The 21,450-nt window shown below is 34.4% G+C and overlaps 1 protein-coding gene across 5 annotated transcripts in view; it reads right to left on the bottom strand.

The window, feature by feature from the left end:
- The window catches only part of Lrrcc1 (leucine rich repeat and coiled-coil centrosomal protein 1), a 35,111-nt gene extending 15,115 nt beyond the window's left edge, over positions 1-19,996 (bottom strand). For 2 of the 5 annotated variants that reach the window (XM_046458624.2, XM_046458625.2), the window contains exons 1-11: positions 19,766-19,996; positions 17,375-17,580; positions 17,010-17,075; positions 12,530-12,697; positions 10,567-10,742; positions 10,259-10,471; positions 7,631-7,824; positions 6,145-6,292; positions 5,218-5,366; positions 1,313-1,517; positions 642-781 (exon numbers count right to left, since the gene is read on the bottom strand). In XM_046458624.2, coding sequence (XP_046314580.1) covers positions 642-781; positions 1,313-1,517; positions 5,218-5,366; positions 6,145-6,292; positions 7,631-7,824; positions 10,259-10,471; positions 10,567-10,742; positions 12,530-12,697; positions 17,010-17,075; positions 17,375-17,580; positions 19,766-19,854 — 1,754 coding nt within the window. In that variant the 5' untranslated portion in view covers positions 19,855-19,996. Of the gene's footprint in view, positions 1-641; positions 782-1,312; positions 1,518-5,217; positions 5,367-6,144; positions 6,293-7,630; positions 7,825-10,258; positions 10,472-10,566; positions 10,743-12,529; positions 12,698-17,009; positions 17,076-17,374; positions 17,581-19,765 lie in introns of those variants that run through there. The other 3 variants (XM_046458626.2, XM_046458627.2, XM_046458628.2) reach the window with 2 other exon arrangements.
- Positions 19,997-21,450: the final 1,454 nt, after the last annotated feature.

The following is a 21,450-nucleotide window of genomic DNA, read 5'->3' as shown; positions in this document are numbered from 1 at the left end:
TCTACATATCCATTTAAGTGACATTCCTTATCTTTTAACTTCTATTTAAATATTTGTTTCATACAATCTACTCCTGCACTTTTTCTTTCTTGGATTCCAAAACATAGATGTGTGCCAATACTTTTGATGGCAAGGGCTGGTCTGAATTGCAAGCATCTTACCAATATGGGATATAGTATATGTGTGTGTGTGTGTGTGTGTGTATGTGTGTGTGTGTGTGTGTGTGTGTGTGTATACACCATATTTATACCTATACATATTACTCATAACATAACTTTAAATACAGAGAATGCCACCTCTGTGGCCATCAGGCCTGATCCTAAAAAGTCTAGTAAATGATATATTACCATACATTGCCAAATATGCACAGTTTTACAGAGGGTAACAAAACTCATCTATGTATGCTTCAGTTTTTGCCTATGTAGTCTTGATATAAACTTATTTATACTAGAGAACCTGGTGTCTTTCTAGAGGACTGATTTTAATGGATACATAAACATGGTATTTTCCATGAGCTGATATTGCCAGACTAACCAATGATCTATCACTGCCTCTAAATACGGAGGGTCGGGGGGGTGTGGGGGTAGCTTTCTTTTTTTATTTTTAAGTGTCAATATTTTTCTGATACATTTTTCATTTACCTGTGTTCTTGTTCTTTCAATGCCAGAAGTTCATGAAGTTGTTGGACTTGTTCCTTTTCTTGATGAAGGGAAGTTCGAAGTAAGTTTATTTCTCTATCAGCAGCTGCAGCCTTGATTTCCACCTCTTGGAGAAGCCTTATCTGAGAAAAGTGCACACAATTACAGTACCTAGGTAACAATCTCCCATGCTTCTATTTTAATGCCAATTCCCATAAGAAAAGTGCCTTTTAAATGATTAGACCTAGTGCCTAAGTTTATTTTCAAAGTTTATTAATTAACAAGTCACACAAAGTATATTCTTACAATCATCAAATATATTGGCATTAACTACTGCTTATTTGCATCACAAATTTTGATGGGAATTTTTTTTCAGAAACCATGAAAATGAAATTCCTTCAAGTCCCCCACCCCCAACTTTTAAATATTAGTTCTTCAAAATACAAGCCTAATTAATTACCTGCAGTATTTCCTTTTCTTGTAATTGCTTTGTATAAGTTAGCCTTAATTTAGACATAATTCAAAAGTCTACATGATTACTATATTTAAATTGATAATTCATTTTTTTTGGCAAACTACCTAATATCTTTTAGGTTTACCATATAGTATAATTTATTACAGATTAGAAGTTATGAATTGATCCACATCACTGATACATTAAAAAAGAGAAATACCTGTGCCGCCTGCTGCTGCCCTTTTTGTCTCTCCATTTTTTCTAATGCTTTTTCCAGGGTTCTTAAGTGTCTAATGTGATCCTCCTGTTGATCTCTTGTTTTTATTAATTCAATAGTTAGTTTTTTAATTTCATTTTGAAGTTTGTGAACCATAATTTCGAGTTGTGCTTTGGCATTTCTCTCTCTAAAAATAATATCCTTTAGCCTAAGCAGAAATTATGAGCAGCAGTTAATTACATTATACATAAAAAATGAGAAAAACTGTAGTCAATATTAAAGACTACAGTAGAAAGACTTGAAGTATGTTTCGAAATGTAATTACAGTTTAAAAAAAAATGGCTGAAATACAGTATATGCCTTTCCCCTATCCCTAACACTAATACTGTGCCCAAAGAGAAAATGCTCTACATAAAATTAGTGAAACTTTATCTTAAATAAACTTTCCTACTACACAGCAAAACTTTACTGAATACCTAATGTGTTTCATGCATTCAGGCTAGCTGTGGACTTTTTAAAAAGCATGCAAGAAGAGTTATATAGTCTGTGCCTTCAAAGGAACTCAGTATCTCACAGAAAAAAAAAAGATATATTTATAAAGCTGTGTGGCATCAAGTGATATATGAATAGCTACCTGAAAATTAACTTTGACTTTTCTGTATCCTCCCCAGATACCACATATTGATCCTTGCTTTGTATCAGTTAGAACCCATTGGTTATAGTTAAGAACTCTTAACTAGTAAAACAAAATGGAAGAATTTATTGACCCACATAGCTAAACTCAGAGAAAGAGTAGCACAGAACTATTCTCAGGGATCACTGAAACCAAGAACATGAATTCCATTGGAATTCTTTATATGTGATTTCCTAGAGGCTATCTTCAGTTGTTCCAACTGTTAGGTGTCTTTATGTTTGGGGGAAGCGGGCAGGGGGTATGGAGGGAAGTTCTACAAACATTCCTGGGCTCCCATTCCAATATATCTGAGAACCAAATGGAAAGATTATCTTCTTCTAGCTCAACTCCAAAGAGTCACAGGGAAGATTCTCATTACTTCAATGTAGTTCATACGTGCACCCAGGAATATCACTGTGGCCATGGGCCACATTATGGTTAACCAGCCTGGGCCAGATACATACCCCCGCCTCAACCCTTATCCACATTCTATGGGAAGATATTTCATGATGGAATAAAAGTCTAATATTTGGAAAAGACAGCTTCATGAAATTACCGAGCTAGGCTGCTGCCCCACTATCTATTATGTTTCTAGGCCGTATTTAAAGAAATATATCCATCAATTTCTTTACTAGAGTTATTTCTCCAATTTTTGTTCTTATCTCTCTTCATTTATTTCAAAAGAGTAGAGTAGTCTCCAAACTGGTCTTCCTTGTTTACTCTCTCAACTCCAGTTTGATGTTATATGAGAGAATGCCAGAATTTATTATTCTGTGGACTACAGGATGGGGCCATAGAAGCTATAGACAAGGAGATCTGAAGCAATTATCTAAGTGAGAGATAAAACATAAATTAAGGCAACAGTTTTAGGATATAGAGGAGAAAGTTCAGTATGTTTTAAGAAATGAAGAACATATCAACACCAACTAGATGTGGGATATGAGAAAGAGAAAGGAAATAAAACAATTATTCCTAGATTTCTACTTTTGGTGGCTGTCCAGATACGGATGGAAAACCATTTATTAGGGCTAAGAATACAAACTAAGGAAGCAGGATGAGTCTGCCCGAGGATAGGCTAATCTTAAGAAATACAGGCAAGGCAATTTTAGAAGGCATTTAGATAAGCAAATTTGTTCACCAAGGAGATCTGAACAATAAAAATATCCTACTAGATAAGATTCTCTCTCTCTCTCTTTCTCTCTCTTTCTTTTTTGGTGGTGCTAGGGACTGAACGGTGTTCTACAAGTGAGCTACATCTCTAGCCTTTAAAACTTCATTATTATTATTATTATTATTATTCAGACAGTCTTGCTAAGTTGCTGTGGCTGGCCTGGAACTTGGAATCCTCCTGCCTTAGCCTCTTGAGCAGCTGGGATTACAGGGCAAGCTACCACTATACCCAACAAGATTCATTTTTTAAGATAACAAATACTCCACAGTATTGCACTTAGATGCCAGACCCTGTATTAGGTCCTAGGGATACAGAATCTCTAACAAAGCACATATGGGAATATCAAGATTGGTCAGGGATCTAACTTCAAAAGGACAGACAGACAAACAAACATGAGTTTAGATAAAATTGGAATCAGAAAAAAATTGATTTTTTCAAGAACAATGAATATATAATATGGGAATGATGGTCAAAATCGACAGGTTATGTAAGAATAAAGATGAAATATACCCAAATCCTTCCAAATTAAACGCAATCTGGTAAGAAGCCTCAACCCAGCTTCCTCTAATATTCCACTAAGTAATACCCACAATATGAAATGAAATAGAAATTCCTTCATATATAGCTAAAAGCAAAGATAGCCTATTATCAAAATCTGTAATGAATTTCAATTATAAGCCAAAAAGAATTAAACTGAAATAAAAACATCTCCTAGAACAAGCTTTGCTTCATTTTGAAGAAAGATGAATCCTCTTTTCCACTGTCATGTCCATGACTCAGTTACAGAGTCTCTAATAAAGTTGTTGCTGATAATGTTGGTTATTCACATACCTACTTCAAGCAAGAGTGCTGTTTTTCTAATGTAGTAAAAAAAAAAAAGTAGTAGTGGTGGGGAGGTGGAAGGACTAGTAATAGCATAATGTATCACAGCTTGCTTAATTATAGAGTTTCTCATAATGTACACATCAGGTTTTATAATTTTTCTTACACAACACAGAAGTGGGCATGAGGGTAGAAATTACCACATAGTATCATAAAACTTTAACAGTTACATATTTAACAGAAACTGGAAATTGGGCTTGGAGTTGTGTACATCAACTTATTATTCAAATGAGAGCTTATACTTTACAGTAAGGAAATGCAACCAAGAGCAACTTCTAAACCCAATTTGTGGCATAACCGAGTCTAGAAAACTAGCATTCCTTCAAGGGTAAGAAGACATAAAAACCAACAGGAAGTCTGTAGAAGTATCTTATAACTATTTGAAGAAAGGTATAACTTTAGAAATAATTACAGAAAACCAGGGAAAAACTATTTAGAAAACTGGTATTTTCATAGATTGCATAGAATAAGACTGACTTGTATTAAATGCAATCATAAGATAAAAAATGCATCATAATATGGCAATATGTAAATCAATGGATGTGTAACTGATGTGATTCTGCAATCTGTATACGAGGTAAAAATGGGAGTTCATAACCCACTTGAATCAAAGTGTGAAATATGATATATCAAGAACTATGTAATGTTTTGAACAACCAACAATAAAAATTAAAAAAAAAATGCATCATAAGATAAAATGGGAGCTAGAAGGAAGGAGGAGAAAAAATAAAAACGGAATAAAAAAACTTGGGCTATCAGGTACCAAGGCCAACTGTAGAAGACAAACATGTGACAATAGTTCAAAGAGTACCGAGGAAACAGATAAAAATTCGTAAACCCTGTCTTTACACAATCTGGGATTTTTACAGAAAAATTTTTACAGAAAAATGTTGCCAATTCCTGCTCTAGTCTCTTGTTGTTTACTTATAATACATATCTACACATATTTCTGACACTTCCCAGCCAGTTTAAGGGCTCAAATAAATGTACCTGGAATTCCTAAATTACGTAACAAGTTAACAAAGCATTAAATCTTCTAATCAAAAGAAAACTAGATACCTTGTTTAAAAAAACATTTGTTTTTAATCATATTGTAGTTAACTTAAATTTAGGTATTCCAGCTCCAAGTTTAATATTCTTTATGCTACAAGGTGTCCTTTAGGTTTTTATATTTGGCCTTACCTGTCTGTGGTAAGTAGAGCCAGGCTATGAACATCTTTCTTTTCACTAGCTTGTTTATGCAGTTCATCAATATACTCCATAAGCTTCTTTTCAGCTTGTTCAGCTTTCCATCTCATCTCTCTCTCTTGGTCTAGCTGTTCAACAAGGGACTAAAAGGAACAACCACATTAGGAGAACTTAGAAATGTAACCTAACTTCTTACCATCTCAATTTTTCATTTTACTTCACTTTGAAGGGCTATTAAACAAATTAATAGAATTAAAGCATACCAAACAGTGCAGAACTGTGTTTGGCACATAATATCATTCAAAAAATAAATTGTAGCTGCTATTATTATTGTCATAACATAATTATATTTTTTCCTCAGTATTAAAGTTTCCAGTGTTGAGAATTAGGAGACAAAAGCAGTAGCATAAAAAGTATGAAGGTAAATATATCATGGAAAAACAGTACTACGTACAACCAAAAGAACAACCAGTACTTCAACAAGTACAATACTGGCAAGTTAATGAAAAATATAAAGTAACAAATCAACATGTGCTAAAAATTCTCAACACGAGTACTGTTCAAGCAAACATTGAATAATTTTGAAAATTTTTGAAATCTCTTAATCTGTGCACAAAATTGGGTTTCAGGTTAGTTCATGAAAACCTGGAAATCATATAATAACATTTTGGGTGTAAAAGTCGTTTTTTTAAGAAGAGCTACAGATTTCTTTATTTAAAGGGTCTGACATTTAAAAAAGCTAGGAACCACTACTTTAAGAAATAAGAATTGGAAAATTTAGAATGGTTTCTACCTCTATAAGTATATAACAAATGATTTCACTTAAATCTGACTTAAATAAACGTGTAATTTCTGGGGGCTGGGGTTGTGGCTGAGTGGTAAAGCATTTGCTTTCATTTTTTCTTAACTCCTAAATCGTACCCGGTACGTGTTGTCTTCTACGATGCTATTTTCTACTTTAATGATTTCATTCTTCTGTTCTTCTAATTCTTGTAAAAAATTACAGTTTGCTAAAGATGATCTTACGTATAAATCTTTAAAGTAAGGTTGTTTTATTTTATGATTACAACTGTAAAAAATAAAATGCAGGAAATAATTCCAAGAAAAGTATACTGTTTATAATATTCTCTAATATTAACATTTTTAGTCACATATGCAAACAGTTTTTATAAAAGGATATTAAATAATATAATAGTCACTTACACTACTTCCTAAATTTTATAAGTGTGCTTTGTTGATTGAGAGCCTCAATATAATAAGAAAGACAGTTCAGTGTTCAACACATTCAGGATAGGTAGAATTCTTGAATACATCAGAAGAATTTTAAAAAGTATTATTAGTACTTAGGACTAAGGTAACACCCAAGAACTGGAAAAATGACAGATAAAATTATCTTTTGAAAATTGAAAGTCTAAAGTGGACATGTAACAAAGCAGAGCAAATAGATTACACCATTAGCAAGAGATTGAAGAAATTGCAGGGTATGTCCATTCTGATTATAAGTGAACTAAGTGACTGAGCATACATGGAAACACATAGTTAACTGGACAGCTATGAACGAATTAAAACAACAAAAAAATTCATTTTTTTATAAAGGAGAATTAAAGAGGTAAAAAGTTGATTTTACCTATGCCAGAGTAGGCATTTCTGAACAACTCATGGTGATTCCAATTGTGAAAGTACAAACATCAGATTCCCTGATCCTAATGTCATTCAACATAACCATCATATTTACCTTTCATCCTCAACTCAGTAGTTACCATCTATTTAGGACTTGACTTCCCATCTAGACTTGCTTATAGAGACAGAAAAGGCTAGTCATCTACAACTCAAGTTTTATTTCCTACTGCAAATGAATGCAGTAGAATTTTGGTTTTATATGTTGATTTCTTAACTTTGGCATTGACAGAGAAAGCAATCCTTTACATAAGTATACAGTTGTTCATTGGTTTCTACAGGCAATTTGCTTTAGGACCCTCCTCAATACCAAAACCTATAGATGCTCAAGGCCCTTACACGGAATGGTGTGATAACAGATTACATAAAATACTTAATATATGTTAAGTGCTGTGTAATAATTTGTTTAGGGAATAATAACAAGAAAAAATAGTCTATTAATGTTATATAGAATAACTGCTGTAGTATTACTAATAATACATGCCATTAACAATATTAACGTTTTTTTAGAAAATATTTTTGATTAATGTTGGTTGAATCCATGGATAAAGAACCTGCAGAATGAGAGAGAGGTGACTGTACTGACCTAGTCAGAGCGCATATGACTGAAAAGTTAAACCTTTGATGTTAAATGTGATAAATAAATATCAGCATAAGGTAGTTTTAAGGAAGGAGACAGCCATGCTAACTTTTAGGTGCCTTACTTGAAATTCTAAAAATAAATATGTACCTTACAAAAATGTTGTTTCTATTGTGATGCTTAATAGTTTGAATACTTCTGGCATAATATGGGATTTTTGATCTTCGAGGAATTTTTCTGTTGCATTCTTTTCTGTTTCCATAATCACTTTCAGAAGTTACATCTGTGTCTCTTTTTGGTCTCAGGTCTTTTTCAGGAACATTATCTATTAAAGTACTAGAAGCCTAGAAAGAAAAGGAAAAAAAGAAAAGTATACTAAAAGTTCAATTCAGTATAAAAATTTAAAATTTTGCTAAGTATTAAGGCTTTCTATAAGATTGAGGGCTAATAAACTAGATATCCTGGAAATTAATGACAGGGAATTCAGCTTCTAGTACAGATAAGCTTCTATCAGGTTAACTCTTCTGCAAATAACAATAAAAACTTTCAGGAAATATGAATAGAAAACAAAAACAAAGAAACCAAACTCATCCAATGCAAAGCCTTTTTAACAAATGGTGCTGGCATCACTGAATATCCATAGGGAAAAGAGTGAACTTCAACCCCTACCATATATATATAGACCTAACCACCAAAGGTAAAACCATAAAACTTTTAGAGAATAACACAGAAGAATATATTTGTTACTTAGGGATACATAAAAAATTTTGAAATCACAAAAAAACAATAACCATAACATGAGATCAGATTATCAAAACGAAAACTGTTGCTTATCAAAAGGCCATTAAGAAAATTAATATGTAAAGCACAGACTGGGGAAAAAAATGTTCACAGAAGATACACTTGACAAAATACTGTTATCCAGGAAAAATAATGAATTCCTACAACATGGTAATACATAAATAACCCAATAAAAACATGAACAAAAATTTTGAAGATACCTCACAAAAGAAAATACATAAGCACATGATCACAATAAACACATATAAGAAGTATTCATCATTAATCATTAATGAAATGTAAATTAAAATAAAAATGAATGCCAGGAATATACCCAGTAGGATGGCTAAAATAAAATCAATGCTAACACCAAATATTGGTAAAGATGCAGAAAAACTGGAAGTCAGTCACATACTGTTGATGGGAGTAACATAAAATTTTCAATTTTGGAAAAAGTTTCAATTTCAGATATACTACATAGATACACATATACTGCTTAGAAATAAACCAGTACTATAAAGATGTAAACCATAATCATAAAATGGAATATCACACAAAAATACTATTGCTATACAAAACATGGAATAATTTCAAAAGGCTATGTTGCCTTACATGAAAAGTACATACTGTATCATTCCATTTTTATTAGATTCTAGAAGAAATATTAAATAATCTATGATAAGAAAAAATCAGAAAAATGATTTCCTCTGAAGAAGCAGGGAAGGACTGCTTGTAGAAAGAAACAGGAGGAACATTCTAGCACGATGGTAATGTTCATCTTCAAAAAGTTTGGGTAAAAGTATATATATATATATATATATATATATATGTATTGCCAATTCAGGAATACACCTGTATTTTACATCAAATGCAAATACTTAAGCTGGGCAGGGTGGTTCACAGCTATAACCCCAGGCAGAAATATTGAAAGTTTGGGAATTTAGTAAGACCCTATCTCAAAACAAAAAAGGGATTGGGATGTAGCTCAGTAATAAACATTTAAGAAACAAACAAAAAAAAATTTACTTACAAATGTTTAGCGTTTAATAATCTTTCTAGCTTATACCACTCTTTTTATATCCTATACCCAGATGGCAGGCAAGCAAAGTAATAATCTGCTTCATTCAGGTGGTATAGTCCCAGGGGTGGGAGGGTGGGGAATCACTGTTGATCAGTGCAAGAATGCCGCAGCAAGGGCTGGAGATACAATAGTAGTAAATTCATGCATTTAGGCAAACGCTCTACTACTGAGCTACAAACCCTAGCCCCTAGTTCATAAATCAGTAGCAAGGGTAAAAAAATGATTATCAGCCCAGGAAAGTAGAAATTAATTAGGTGATGGTCTGCTGGAAACTGAAATGAAGCAGAACTATGTAAATTAATTTTATATTAAGCAGTAAATTCTAGAAATGGCTTTGGCCAATAAGAGATGAAGAGATGTATGGGACCAGAAGTGTCCTTTGTGTTAATGAACACTGAGTTCAGAGTTTTCAGCTTGCTTAAGGTTGAAACAAAAAGTGAAGGGAAATAAGGTGAAGCACTGAAGAACAAGACAAAGGAATTATGTAATGAAGATGTGAAGAATGGCAATAAGGAAAATGCATGCTTATATTTTCTACACTATTGCTATTCAGAATCCTATTTCCATACCGGAAAACAAAAATACACATATTGATACATTTAAAAAAAAAATACTTTTTAGTTGTTGATGGACCTTTATTTCCTTATTTTTAAATTTATTTGTATGTGGTGCTGAGAATCGAACCCAGTGCTCCATGCATACTAGGCAAGCACGCCCCATGCATACTAGGCAAGCACGCCCCATGCATACTAGGCAAGCACGCCACCACTGAGCCACAACCCCAGCCCCATATTGATACATTTCATATAGATTGTTTCTGGTTGGTCAGCTTGTATATATATTTTTTTCATTTTCTTAACTATTTTTTTCTTCCATATTCCCATATTGGGCTTTCCAAAAATAGGAAAAATAGTTACATCATCAAGAAGATGTAAAAGCTGATCATCTAATTTCTGGAGTTTCCTCTCATTCTGAAATTCCTTTTCATGATTAATTTTCTCTGGCTCAGAAGATGGACACACAGATAAAAACGATGTCAAAACATGTGTATCTGCTGGTGTATCTGCAAACTGCTCCAAGGGAGTTAACTCTGTGATGGGCGATGATACCACTGGCATATTATCAAGGATCTATGACACAGGGACAAACAAAAATCCTTTTAAATTTTCATTCATTTAGTAAAGTTTAAAGGTATTTTTTATATTAAGGGGGAAAAATACTATACCTCATCTTCACTTATATTTGGGGGAGACTCAGAAGAAACTAAGTTATCCAAAAGACCTTCTAAGCACTGTAGGCGTGATGAATTTACTTCTGCCATATTTACTGGTTCACCAAATATGTTCTTGCAGTCTAGAATTCTAAGCTGTGGTAAAGTTTGGAGAATAACTGCTCTGTATCCTTTGAAATAAATCATTCAAAGTGAAAATTTAAACATTAAAAAGGGCTAATATTTTATAAAATAAATTACTACATCTATCACCTGAATGATAAAATTAGTCCAAGGAACAACAAATAAACTTGTCATCAATGCTATGTATTCAACATTTCTAGCATGCAATCATTAAATACAAAAGAAACAAAATGCTCCTTTCACTCCTCTTGAATAATTTTCCCAATAAAGGTAAGGAATTTATAATCATCACCACTTCAAATTACTTTAAAGCTATGAATGCATGAAAACAGCAGGAATTTATCCTGGGAAGAAAACTAAACAAGTCTTTTGTATTTTTAATAGAACTAGCATAAATCTAAGTAACATAAACATGTTTTAAGGATGATGTGGATGATGATCAAAGCACCAGAATTTCCCCAGTGAAGTTTCAAGCATTAGTGAAACATGTCCCCTTTGTTTTTTAAATTACACATAATTAATATTAAAATGTGATTTATCAAGTATCCACAAATAATATATTTATTTATTTCCCTTAAGAAATAAATATAAGAAAAATATATTTATTTCCCTTAAAAAATAAGAAACTAACAAATTAACATTAATTTGTTGTTTAGCTTAATAGGAGCACTTCAATTTTGCTCCTATAATTTTACAACCAAGTATTTGTCAGAAAGTCCAATGAATTATTTGGATAAATTCCAAAAGAAATAAAGATTCAAAGTAGGAACTCAAAAGTTCTTGAGACATGACTGTTACAAAAAACAATTTTTTGATGTTAGGGTTAAAAGAGGAAAAAAAAATACAAAGTTTTAGAAGTAAGTTTTTCCCCTAAGAAAACTCTCAAATCTGTCCTGGTTTTTAAGCAGACTTTATAATATTACATGATCTTTAAAAAATAATAAAAAAAATGTTTTTCAATAAAATAAAATAATCAGAACAGGCTATCTTGTTACAAAAAACTTTCCCATGGTAGCATATGAATGACAGAATGGAGCATTTATAGCCAACTTACACCCAAGTAGAGTTTCAGAAGGTACATTCAAAATTCTATCCACTTTCTTGTTTGGTTAAGTAACATGAGATAACTGAAGTTAGAACTGGCAGTTTGGTTTCTCTTATCTTTGCCAATTTGACTGATTCCGAATTAGATCAAATAGCATTTCAGCAACATTGTTTAATGTAATAAGTTTAAGGTGTTTTTTTTTAAAAAAAAAAAAAAAAAAAAAAAAAAAAACAATCATTCACTTATTAAAATGTGATAAATCCAGGATACATAATTCAAAGGTACATAGTAAAGTTTTTTCAATATTTCCTGAACTCTAGCTACTTAGTTCCTTTTCTTGGAGTTGTCCAATATTATTTTTTTGGTGTATTTTTCTAGATGTTCTGTTGTATATATTACATACAATACTTTGCAACTTGTTTTTCTTTCTCAATATATCGTGGAGATAACTGACTACCAGTACAGAGATTCTAAGTTCCTTTTTTTCCCTTCCTAAATGGCTATATAGTATTAGGATATACCATAGTGATAAAATATAATTTTAAGGCATTCACTTATCAAATATAAAACTGTCTAAATAAAATAACTATTGATTGATTCATCCCATCTTCTTCTAACAGCAATTTGTCTTAATAAACTATTTGTAATTATTTGTAATTATATAATTCCCAAATATATAACATTACAAAGATTAAAACTAAAACAAAAAGTTCACAAACACCAAATTCTGGAAATGAAGAAACTTTTGACTATTAACTGTTAAAAAAGTATTAAATTAATTGTTCATACCTGGTACACGACAGACAGGATTCCCCTCTCCATCCTTCTCTAAAGTAAGATTTGTCAAGAAGTGCAATCCTACCATACATTGAAGTAAGTGATGGATACTATCTATACAGTTACTATGAAGATCAATATATCTAAGCTTATACTTTAGTCCATGAAGAAGTGTCAACCCTGCAATAAGAAAAAAATGCTTTTGAGTCAAACGAGTAGCATTGATAAGATGTTGCTGTGAACAGATACATCTATAATAAACAGGAAAATTCAATTGCTGTTTTAAAGAAACACAAGTTTAGAAACTCACTGAGGCCTTAGCCCCTGGGGTTTCTGGGTACTGGGGTATTAATGGAAAAAAAAAAACTCCCTAGGTCATTATATGCACTTAATGAAAATAAGCACAAAACAATGGCTTTGGAATTTCCCAAGGTACCATTTTTGATTACCAGACGTAACACTGCACTACACTTTCTTTTTCTTGGTTTCAGTATAAAATAAAAATAACGTTCATTTTAGCTCCCTGATAATATTTCTTGGAAAACTTTGTAGCAGACACTATTGTTACCTTGACCACCCTGGACTTCAGCTGTAGCTAAGATGGACAAGTAAGTGTATACTGTCAGTGTGCCCTTATAAGCACTAGCATTTGCCCTCTTTTCCTACCTCAAAAGGGAAGGAGCTTGTTCAGCAAAGGTAAAGCCTGGAAGTGTGAGGGAGTTAACACTTCTAGGGGCTTACCTCTATCAAAGAGACTAGTGGATAAATGCCCCAGATTCCTTTCCTAGAAAATTGTCCTGAGGTGCACACATTGCTCCTCAAAGGGAGCAATTTTACAACTTCATTTATTTTAGCCCTCTCCACATTTCAACTTTACTCACCCTTTTCTTCTGTTTCTTCAACCTGACTGGATACCCTTTTCTCCTCATTGTCCTTTGGCTAACTTCTACTCATCATTCTCAGAAGGCTTTGACCATCTCTGTAAGATCTGATTTTCCTGTCACTCACAGTCCTTAGCATTTCTCCTTAATTATCATCACATTTTTAGGTTCTTGTTTGATGCTACTTTTGTTTTAACTTGATGGTCCTCCTAGATTTAATAGTAGAGTGCACCAGGAGCTACTCCTGTTCTCTATCTACACACTCTTTGGAATCTTCTAGTTTCATGGCTAATAGTGCTTCTAACCGCCAAATCCACAACTCCAACCATGACCCCCAATCCCACCCATTCTTAAAATGTGTATTACATGCACACACATACATATGTTCAACAGTGTTCTCGAGTTTAAGACAGTATCAGTGTTCTCATTACTTATCTCGGAAATGTAATCCTCTTCTAATTTTTCTTATGTCAACAAATAGTACCACCATTCATATCCGTTAATCCAGAGACTTTTATCTTTGATTCTGCTTTCCTTTATTTACTTTCTATCTACCTAAAAATGTACTTTCCACTCAGCAGTGATCTTTTAAAAACATAAATCATGTCATTCCCTATGTAATCTCTAACAACTCTTATTGTGCCTAAAACAAAATGTAAATTTCTCAGCCTGCTTTTAAACTGTACTGACCTGGCCTCTGCCTACTTTCCTATCCCTTTTCTTAGCACATTAAACCCCTCATTAGCTTTCTTTCTTATATGGCAAGCTTGATTTTGCTTTAGTGTCTTTGTATGCTATATGTTATTTATTGAAGTGTTTTTCAACATATAAAACTTTAGCATTCTAAGAATGATCTATAAGAACATCCAGGATTGCTCCCTTTATTTTCTTCATAGTCCTCAACTCTGTCTGATATTAAGTTTCTAAAACTTGCCCCCTTTAGGTATACAATTTGGTGTGTTTTAGCAGACATACACTGTTTTACTACTACCACTATAATCACAACATAGAAAGTTTCTATCACTTTGAAAGGTTCTCTTCTGTTCCTAAGTAATCAATCTTCTCTCCCCATTTCCAGACCCTGGCAACCAAAAATCTGATTTTTAAAAGCCTCTACAGCTTTGCCTTTATCGGAATGCCACATGAACGGAATCATTTGATACAGCCTTTTATGATTGGCTTCTGTTAGTTAGCATAATTCCTTTTAGATTTATATGTGATGTTGCACGTATTATTGTTTATTCCTTTTTAGTTCCAAGTAGTATTCCATTACACAGATGTTTCAAAATTTGTTTACCATTAGCTTTCTGTTGCTGTGACAAAATACCTGAGATAATCTATAATGAGGAAAGATTGATTTTGGCTCATGGTTTCACACCATAGCTGCTTGGCCACACTGCTTTGGGCCTTTGGTAGCACAATGTGTTATGGTAGGAATCTGCTCTTCTCATGGCAGCTAAGAAGCAAAGAGAGAGAGAGAGGAGTGAAGGCCCCAATCTCCCCTTCAAGGGAATGCCTCCAATGACCTAACTTTCTCCAAGTAGGCCCTATTTCCTAAAGATTCTACTGACTCCCAGTAGTGCCACAGACTGGCAGCCAAAGTTTGAGCACATGGTCTTTGGGGGACATGTAAGATATAGACTATAATACCAGTTGGATATACAGGTCAATTCCAAGTTTTCAAGATTAACAACAGTCATAAATACACAAGCATATAAAAATGTTCATATAAACATTCACATATGGGTCTTTGTGTGAATACACCTTAATTTCTCTGGGTTAAATGCTGAGGAAGAGAACTGAATAATTACAAATACATTTACCATTATAATAAACTGTCAAATTCTTTCCCAAAGTGGTTATACTTTTTAAATTGTACTAGCAATATAGGCAAGTTTTAGTTGCTCTACAATCTCATCAATGCTTTAATTTTTTAAAATTTTAGCCATACTAGATGTGAAGTGGTATCTCACTATACTTTAATTGTCATTTCCTTAATCACCAAGGATACTAAACATCTTTTTTTCCCACGTGCTTATTTGCCCATTGTGCATCATCTTGGTAAGGTGTCTGTTTAAATCTTTTGCTTACTTACGGGAGGAAGGACTTGATACAACTTTATGTGTTTCTTCCCAATATAATGTAAGACCTGTTACAGCAAAGACCTTATCTGTTTACTGTTGTTGTTGTTTTTTAATAATTATAGGACAGTACTTGATAAAGCAATTTGCAACAAACATCTTCCTAGTGAATGAATGAAAACTCTTACCCGATAATCATTTGTCAGGTAAGGAAACAGTATCCAAAAAGTAAAATATCACACAGCAGCAACAGAGTTAGATTTAAACTCTAAATTCTAAAACTTTCATGTATTCAGTGAAAAAAAGATTTCAAATAAACTGCAATTGCTACCTGAACCTAAGGGCACTAACTTGGTCTTTTTATATTTGTATACTAGGCACCAGGCATAAGGTAATGTCTTATTAGTGGGGAAGAAAAATAAGTTAACAAATGAATAATACTGTTTCAAATACTGATAAAGTTATGAAGATGATTAGTAAAATCTTATTATTTCTAAGAGATAATTCTAATAATACTCTTGAAACTTTGTTCGATTAGTTATGGCTTTAATCATTTAAAAAGTAGGCAACAACTTTTATGTCTTCTTAGATTATCTAAGCACAAAGAGAAAAAATAATAGTCTTTAGAATGCTGCATACCTGCATTGTTCATATCTGCTATAGTGTTAGCCACTAATTACATGTGGCTTTTTCTTTTGGTACTGAGGATTGAACCCAGGGGTGCTTTACCACTAAGTAACATTGCCAGCCCTTTCTATTTTTTATTTTGTGACAGGGTTTCATTAAGTTGCCTAAGCTGGTCTCAAACTTGCTTCAAACACCCAAATTCCTGGGATTAGAGGGTACTCCACCATGCCTAGTTACAGATAGCTTTTTATACTTATATAAAAATTAAATAAAATTATAATTTCAGTCCCTAAGTTGCAAATTCACAGTTCAAGGGCTCAATAGTCACGTTTTAATTGTCATTTCCTTAATCATCAAGGATGCTAAATATCAGACAGCACGGATTTAGAATATTTTCATCACTATAGAAAGTTTTGTTGGAACTATTCCTTTCTATATAACAGTATGTTTAATTACCTAACATTAAAACATCATTCCTAGCTAGGCATGGTGGTGCACGCCTATAATCCTAGTGGTTTGGGAGGCAGAGGCAGGAGGACTACAAGTTCAAAGAAAGCCTCAGCAACTTAGCGAGGCGCCTTACCCCCCAAACTCCCCAGAAAGACTGCGGATAAGGCTCAGTGGTAAAGTGCCCCTGGGTTTAATCCCTGGTTCAAAAAACAAAACATTATTCCTCTAAAGGAGCTTCTATTCCCCCTGCTCCAAATCATTCCAGTCTTTGTATCTATTTTTTATTCAGCTGTGGTTTGGGCAGTAACAAAAAAAGAATTAAAACTGAAGATACTCTCTAGATGAGCTCCTAGATCAAAATCTGGATTCAACTTGGAGTTTTCCAACATGATGAGCTAACTCTTCACACATTGCAAACATAGCATCATCAAAAATACATGCATATCTACTTACCACTAAGATCATTTATGTGGTTATAAGACAAATTCAGTTTAGTCAGATTAATTAGTGCTTCAAGTCCTAAAAATAAAATAAAGCAGAACAAAATAAAATAAAGCTTTTACAGGATTTAAAAAATTAGAAGTATAACATTACAGTACTATTAGACTGTACTGAAGCAAATCTGATGTAACAATGAAATCAATTTTATGAAAATATTTAGTTTTAAAAAACAAACTTTTCTATAAGAAAACTTTTGTATGATGAGTTTTAGGGTCAGTTTTCAAAAGTTTATGGTACTATCTATTCCACTCTATTTGGGGAAAAATAGACAAATCACCTTCTTCATGTTAAATATTACATGAAAATCACTTACAAACCTTCTATTCTTGTGAGCAAATTGCAGGACAAATTCAAAGTGCATAGTTTTGTCAGTGTGCTTAGCCCTTCAATTTGACTTATTTGATTAGATGACAGATCTAAATGTCGTAAATTCCAAACATGATCAATGGCTTTGATCTTGGAGATGTTATTGCAATGAAGATTGATGGTATGAAGGGTTGAATCTAAAGATAACTCTGATATGCTACAAAAGAAAATATATATTATAAAAAAGTAAAAATGTACTTTATAAGCAAGACCAAATAATTAAAACTAACCAAATAGCACATAAATAACTATGTGCTCTGTTCATTCCAGAATGATGCCCTTTCCATTTGTGCCTTGAAATGTGTAATCATAAAACACAGTGCTTCTTACAACATAAACCAATATTTCAGACCATTTATACAAATATGAAGCTATTCAAGGAGGTTGAGTGATGCTGGGCATTTCTAGCTTTTATGTGCAAAGTCTGTGGCAGATAGCAAAGGAATACTGAATAGTCAATAATTGCAAAGGCTTTTGAATACTAATTTACACATTACCTTGCTGTGTGACCTGAACAAATGGAAACTTTTTAAGCCTCAGATTCTTTATATCATTTAATTCTGACAACTATACACAGTATGTTATCATAAGAATACTGAAATTTTAAAAAATTAAATAACTTGCTCACATTCCTGCAGTTATGGTAACAGAGCCCAGATACAAATCTAATCTCACAAAAGAAGTTTATAATCTTACTTTCTTCACTGTGTACAATGGTTATTTAATCCAGAATATAAATGATACCAAAGAAATCACTAACTATTGGTATTTCTTCCATCCCTGTCCTCTATTTCAAGTTGGAAGGCATGTCCCCTAAAGAGAACTCATCTCATGACTCCTTCAATTACTATTTGTAACTGGAACTTCTCTTATAATAGTTCAAGGCATACAAACTACAGTGCACAGTTTAGAGAAGCCAGATGTAGAGTCAGTAACTTCACAGGCATCAGTAGTAGCTGTAGCAACTACCATAAACCTGTAGAAACCTAAATGGCAGCAAGGAAGCATTTGCAAATCTCAAAATAGCAATTTTTAAAGCCGTTTGAAGCACTTGCCAATTACATAACTTCTGTCATTTATTGAATTCTTAGTGCCAGATCTTGTGCTATTAACACATTCTCCAAAATATAATCCTTTATTGTCTAATGCACTACACTTTCTGGAAATCAATACTGTGCATACAATGTGGAAGAGTTGAAAAAGCAGAGAGTGAAACAAATGAGTTTGAATTTCGAATTTAATTACTCACCAGCTGTATGAAGTCTGGTATAAGAAAAATTAACTTGCAAGCTGCTGTGAAGATTAATGATAATGTGCATAACCCCCAATACATGGAAGACATTCAGGAAATAGCAGCTGTTATTAAATAAAAAATGTACACATTCCTTTGAAAAACATCTTCCCAGGTAATCTGGTAAATTTTAGATCAGGATTGACAACAAGATGCATAATTATCAGCAGCAAGACTGGCAGAGAGCAGGGCACTCCACAAAGGTATATCATGTGCAAAGGCTGAGACACCTACAAAAGAATTGCTAGTAGCTCAGTGAGGCTAGAAAGTAACTTCAGAAACTGGAGACTGAGAAGGTAGGCAGGGCCAGGCGTGGTGGCGCATGCCTGTAATCCCAGTGGCTCAGGAGGCTGAGACAGAAGGATGGAGAGTTCAAAGCCAGCCTCAGCAAAACCTAGGCACTAAGCAACTCAGTGGTTGAGTGTCCCTGAGTTCAATCCCCATTACCCCCGCAAAAAGGAAAGAATAGGTAGGCAGGGGCCAATAAGTAATGCAGAATCAAGAGACTTAAAAGCCGTGTACAACTTCGGGTAGCATGAGATAGAAAAGGGAAACTCAATAAGATATGTTCAGTACTTTCGAAAGGTATATGAATAAATGTGTGGTAGTGCTTTGTATAGTAGAAATGAGAATGGTGGTAAAGATAAGTGAGGCAAAACCAGTAAGGACCAGAGATCGCGTGTTACACGGTTGCCGGAGATGCTATGCTGTCACTGTTTTTCAGAGTAACAGAAGAGAATCAAGAGGACAGGAGAAGACCGATGTTTAAAGGGCAGCAAAGCAATAACCCTTAAAGAAAGAGGAGCAGCAGAAGGAAAGGTGGTTGAAGGCTGGTGGAGCAGGTGATGGGGCAGGTTCAAGGCCGGGCAGAGCCATGAGAACTGCCCAGGGCAGAGGCAGGTAGGACTCACACTCCCGCCCGTTCACGGAGCATTTTCGCAGAGAAGGTCGGCCGCAAGCCAGAGGGCTGGGGTCCCGCCAAGCCACACACCACCCACGGTCGCAGCCCTGGGGGTGCGCGGGCCGCTCCCGGTTGCCGAACGCCCTTTACCTCTGCAGGCCTTTGTCCATGAAGCACACATCCCCGCAGCTGCTGTCGCCGTCCTCGTTTTCTACTTCTGCTTCTACCGCCGCCTCCATGGTACCGGCGACAGGAAGCGGGGACTTAACTGGCGGCCAGCACTGGGTCCGAGATCCTGGAACACGCCTCCTCGGAGCGCGGTGGTACAGCCCGGGTGTGGGGGGCGGGGCGAAGACCCTCCCTCCAACCGACGCTGGCACTTTCCCGCCCCGACCGTGCCGCAAAGCTGGAGGCTCGGTCTCCACGCAGTGTTTCGCTTCCTTTTACGGCATCTGTGTCGCAGCTCTGGGGCTTGCCGTAGAGCAAAGCTTTTTCTTTTTCTCCCCAGGGAATGTTGAAGTTGGGAGTATGTGGCGGCATCCTGTTTGTTTCTCTGTGATTTTTTTTTTTTCGCTATAACTTACTGCCTTCAGAAGATGGTTTCGCAGCATTTGGCTTTACATAACTTTCCATAGCCATACATTCATATAAATTATTCTCTTACCCGCCGTTGTACCTCCTGTTGATTCACTGAACTTTTGTGCACGTCTTGCTGTGCGTTGTTCACTATGCAATGGGCAATTAGTGGGATTACTGCAAGCATTTGTCCACTGGAGGGAACGGTTGTCACACAGTTTAGCGTGGCAAATGCTAGGAGGAGTCCAGGGTCATCAAAGCTAACTAGAATCCTAGGGGAAGGGATTAACTTTTCGAAAAGGAAGTGATTGGTCTTGCTGGGTCAAGGGAAATTATGGAAATAACTGACCTAGGTGGGAAAATAATACATGTACAAGGTCCTTCCTGGCTAGATTTTACTGTAAGCCATAATAATGTTAAAGAATGTAGATCAAAGATGTGTCTTAAATCTGATCCTGTCATTATCCTGAACTAAAATCTTTGGTGGTTCCCTGTAAGGAACCAAATAAAGGTCTCCAATCTTTAAAAAAAAATTTTAGACAAAAAGTATTTACTACATACCTGTGCTGTGCATAGCATTACATGCTACCCTAGGCCATCTATTTTGTTTACATATAATATGGAAGAATTAAGGTTAATATGCCAATTTATTTTGACTATAATTTGGTTTTATGGTTGGTATTTTACACTAAAAATTGTTCCTTTTCTGTATATTTTCTGTGTAGTTTATCCATAGCTTTGCTATTCACAGTCTGATTACTGTCTTTTAAAATTTAGTTTTCTTTCAAATCTGTCATTGAAAATATTTCCAAATTTAACTACCATTCAGCTTTTACCTAACATATTCTAAAACTCAGGGCTACGATCTATTGTTTCCTATAACTGCACACTTTGCAAGATATTCTTCCAAAAAGAGGTGGAGGTGGCATCTGTTTACTGGCTCTTAGATTCTGTGCTGTCTGGTGACTTTTTTTGGCCATAAGTATGTGTTGGCAGTGCTGATGTATTACTTTCAAGTCAAGCCCTCAGAACATCTTCCATACTATGCTCCAAGGTTGCTTAACCATCATTATCTAGGAATAATATGTGGAGTATAACCAATGTGATCCTGCAATCTGTACACGTGGAAAAATAAGATTATGTACCCCATTTGAATCAAATGTATGATATGTCAAGATCATTGTAATGTTTTGAGCAACTAATAAAAATTTTTTTTAAAAAAGGGACAATGCATTTGACATAACTCTTACCTAGTGTGA

Source organism: Marmota monax, unplaced genomic scaffold (genome assembly GCF_021218885.2).
Source record: "Marmota monax isolate L192 unplaced genomic scaffold, Marmota_monax_Labrador192_F-V1.1 WCK01_AAM20220418_F8-fsc00147, whole genome shotgun sequence".
Classification (NCBI taxonomy): Eukaryota; Metazoa; Chordata; class Mammalia; order Rodentia; family Sciuridae; genus Marmota; species Marmota monax.
The sequence above is the reverse complement of the archived record's forward strand: the minus strand, read 5'-3'. Positions and strand labels throughout refer to the sequence as shown.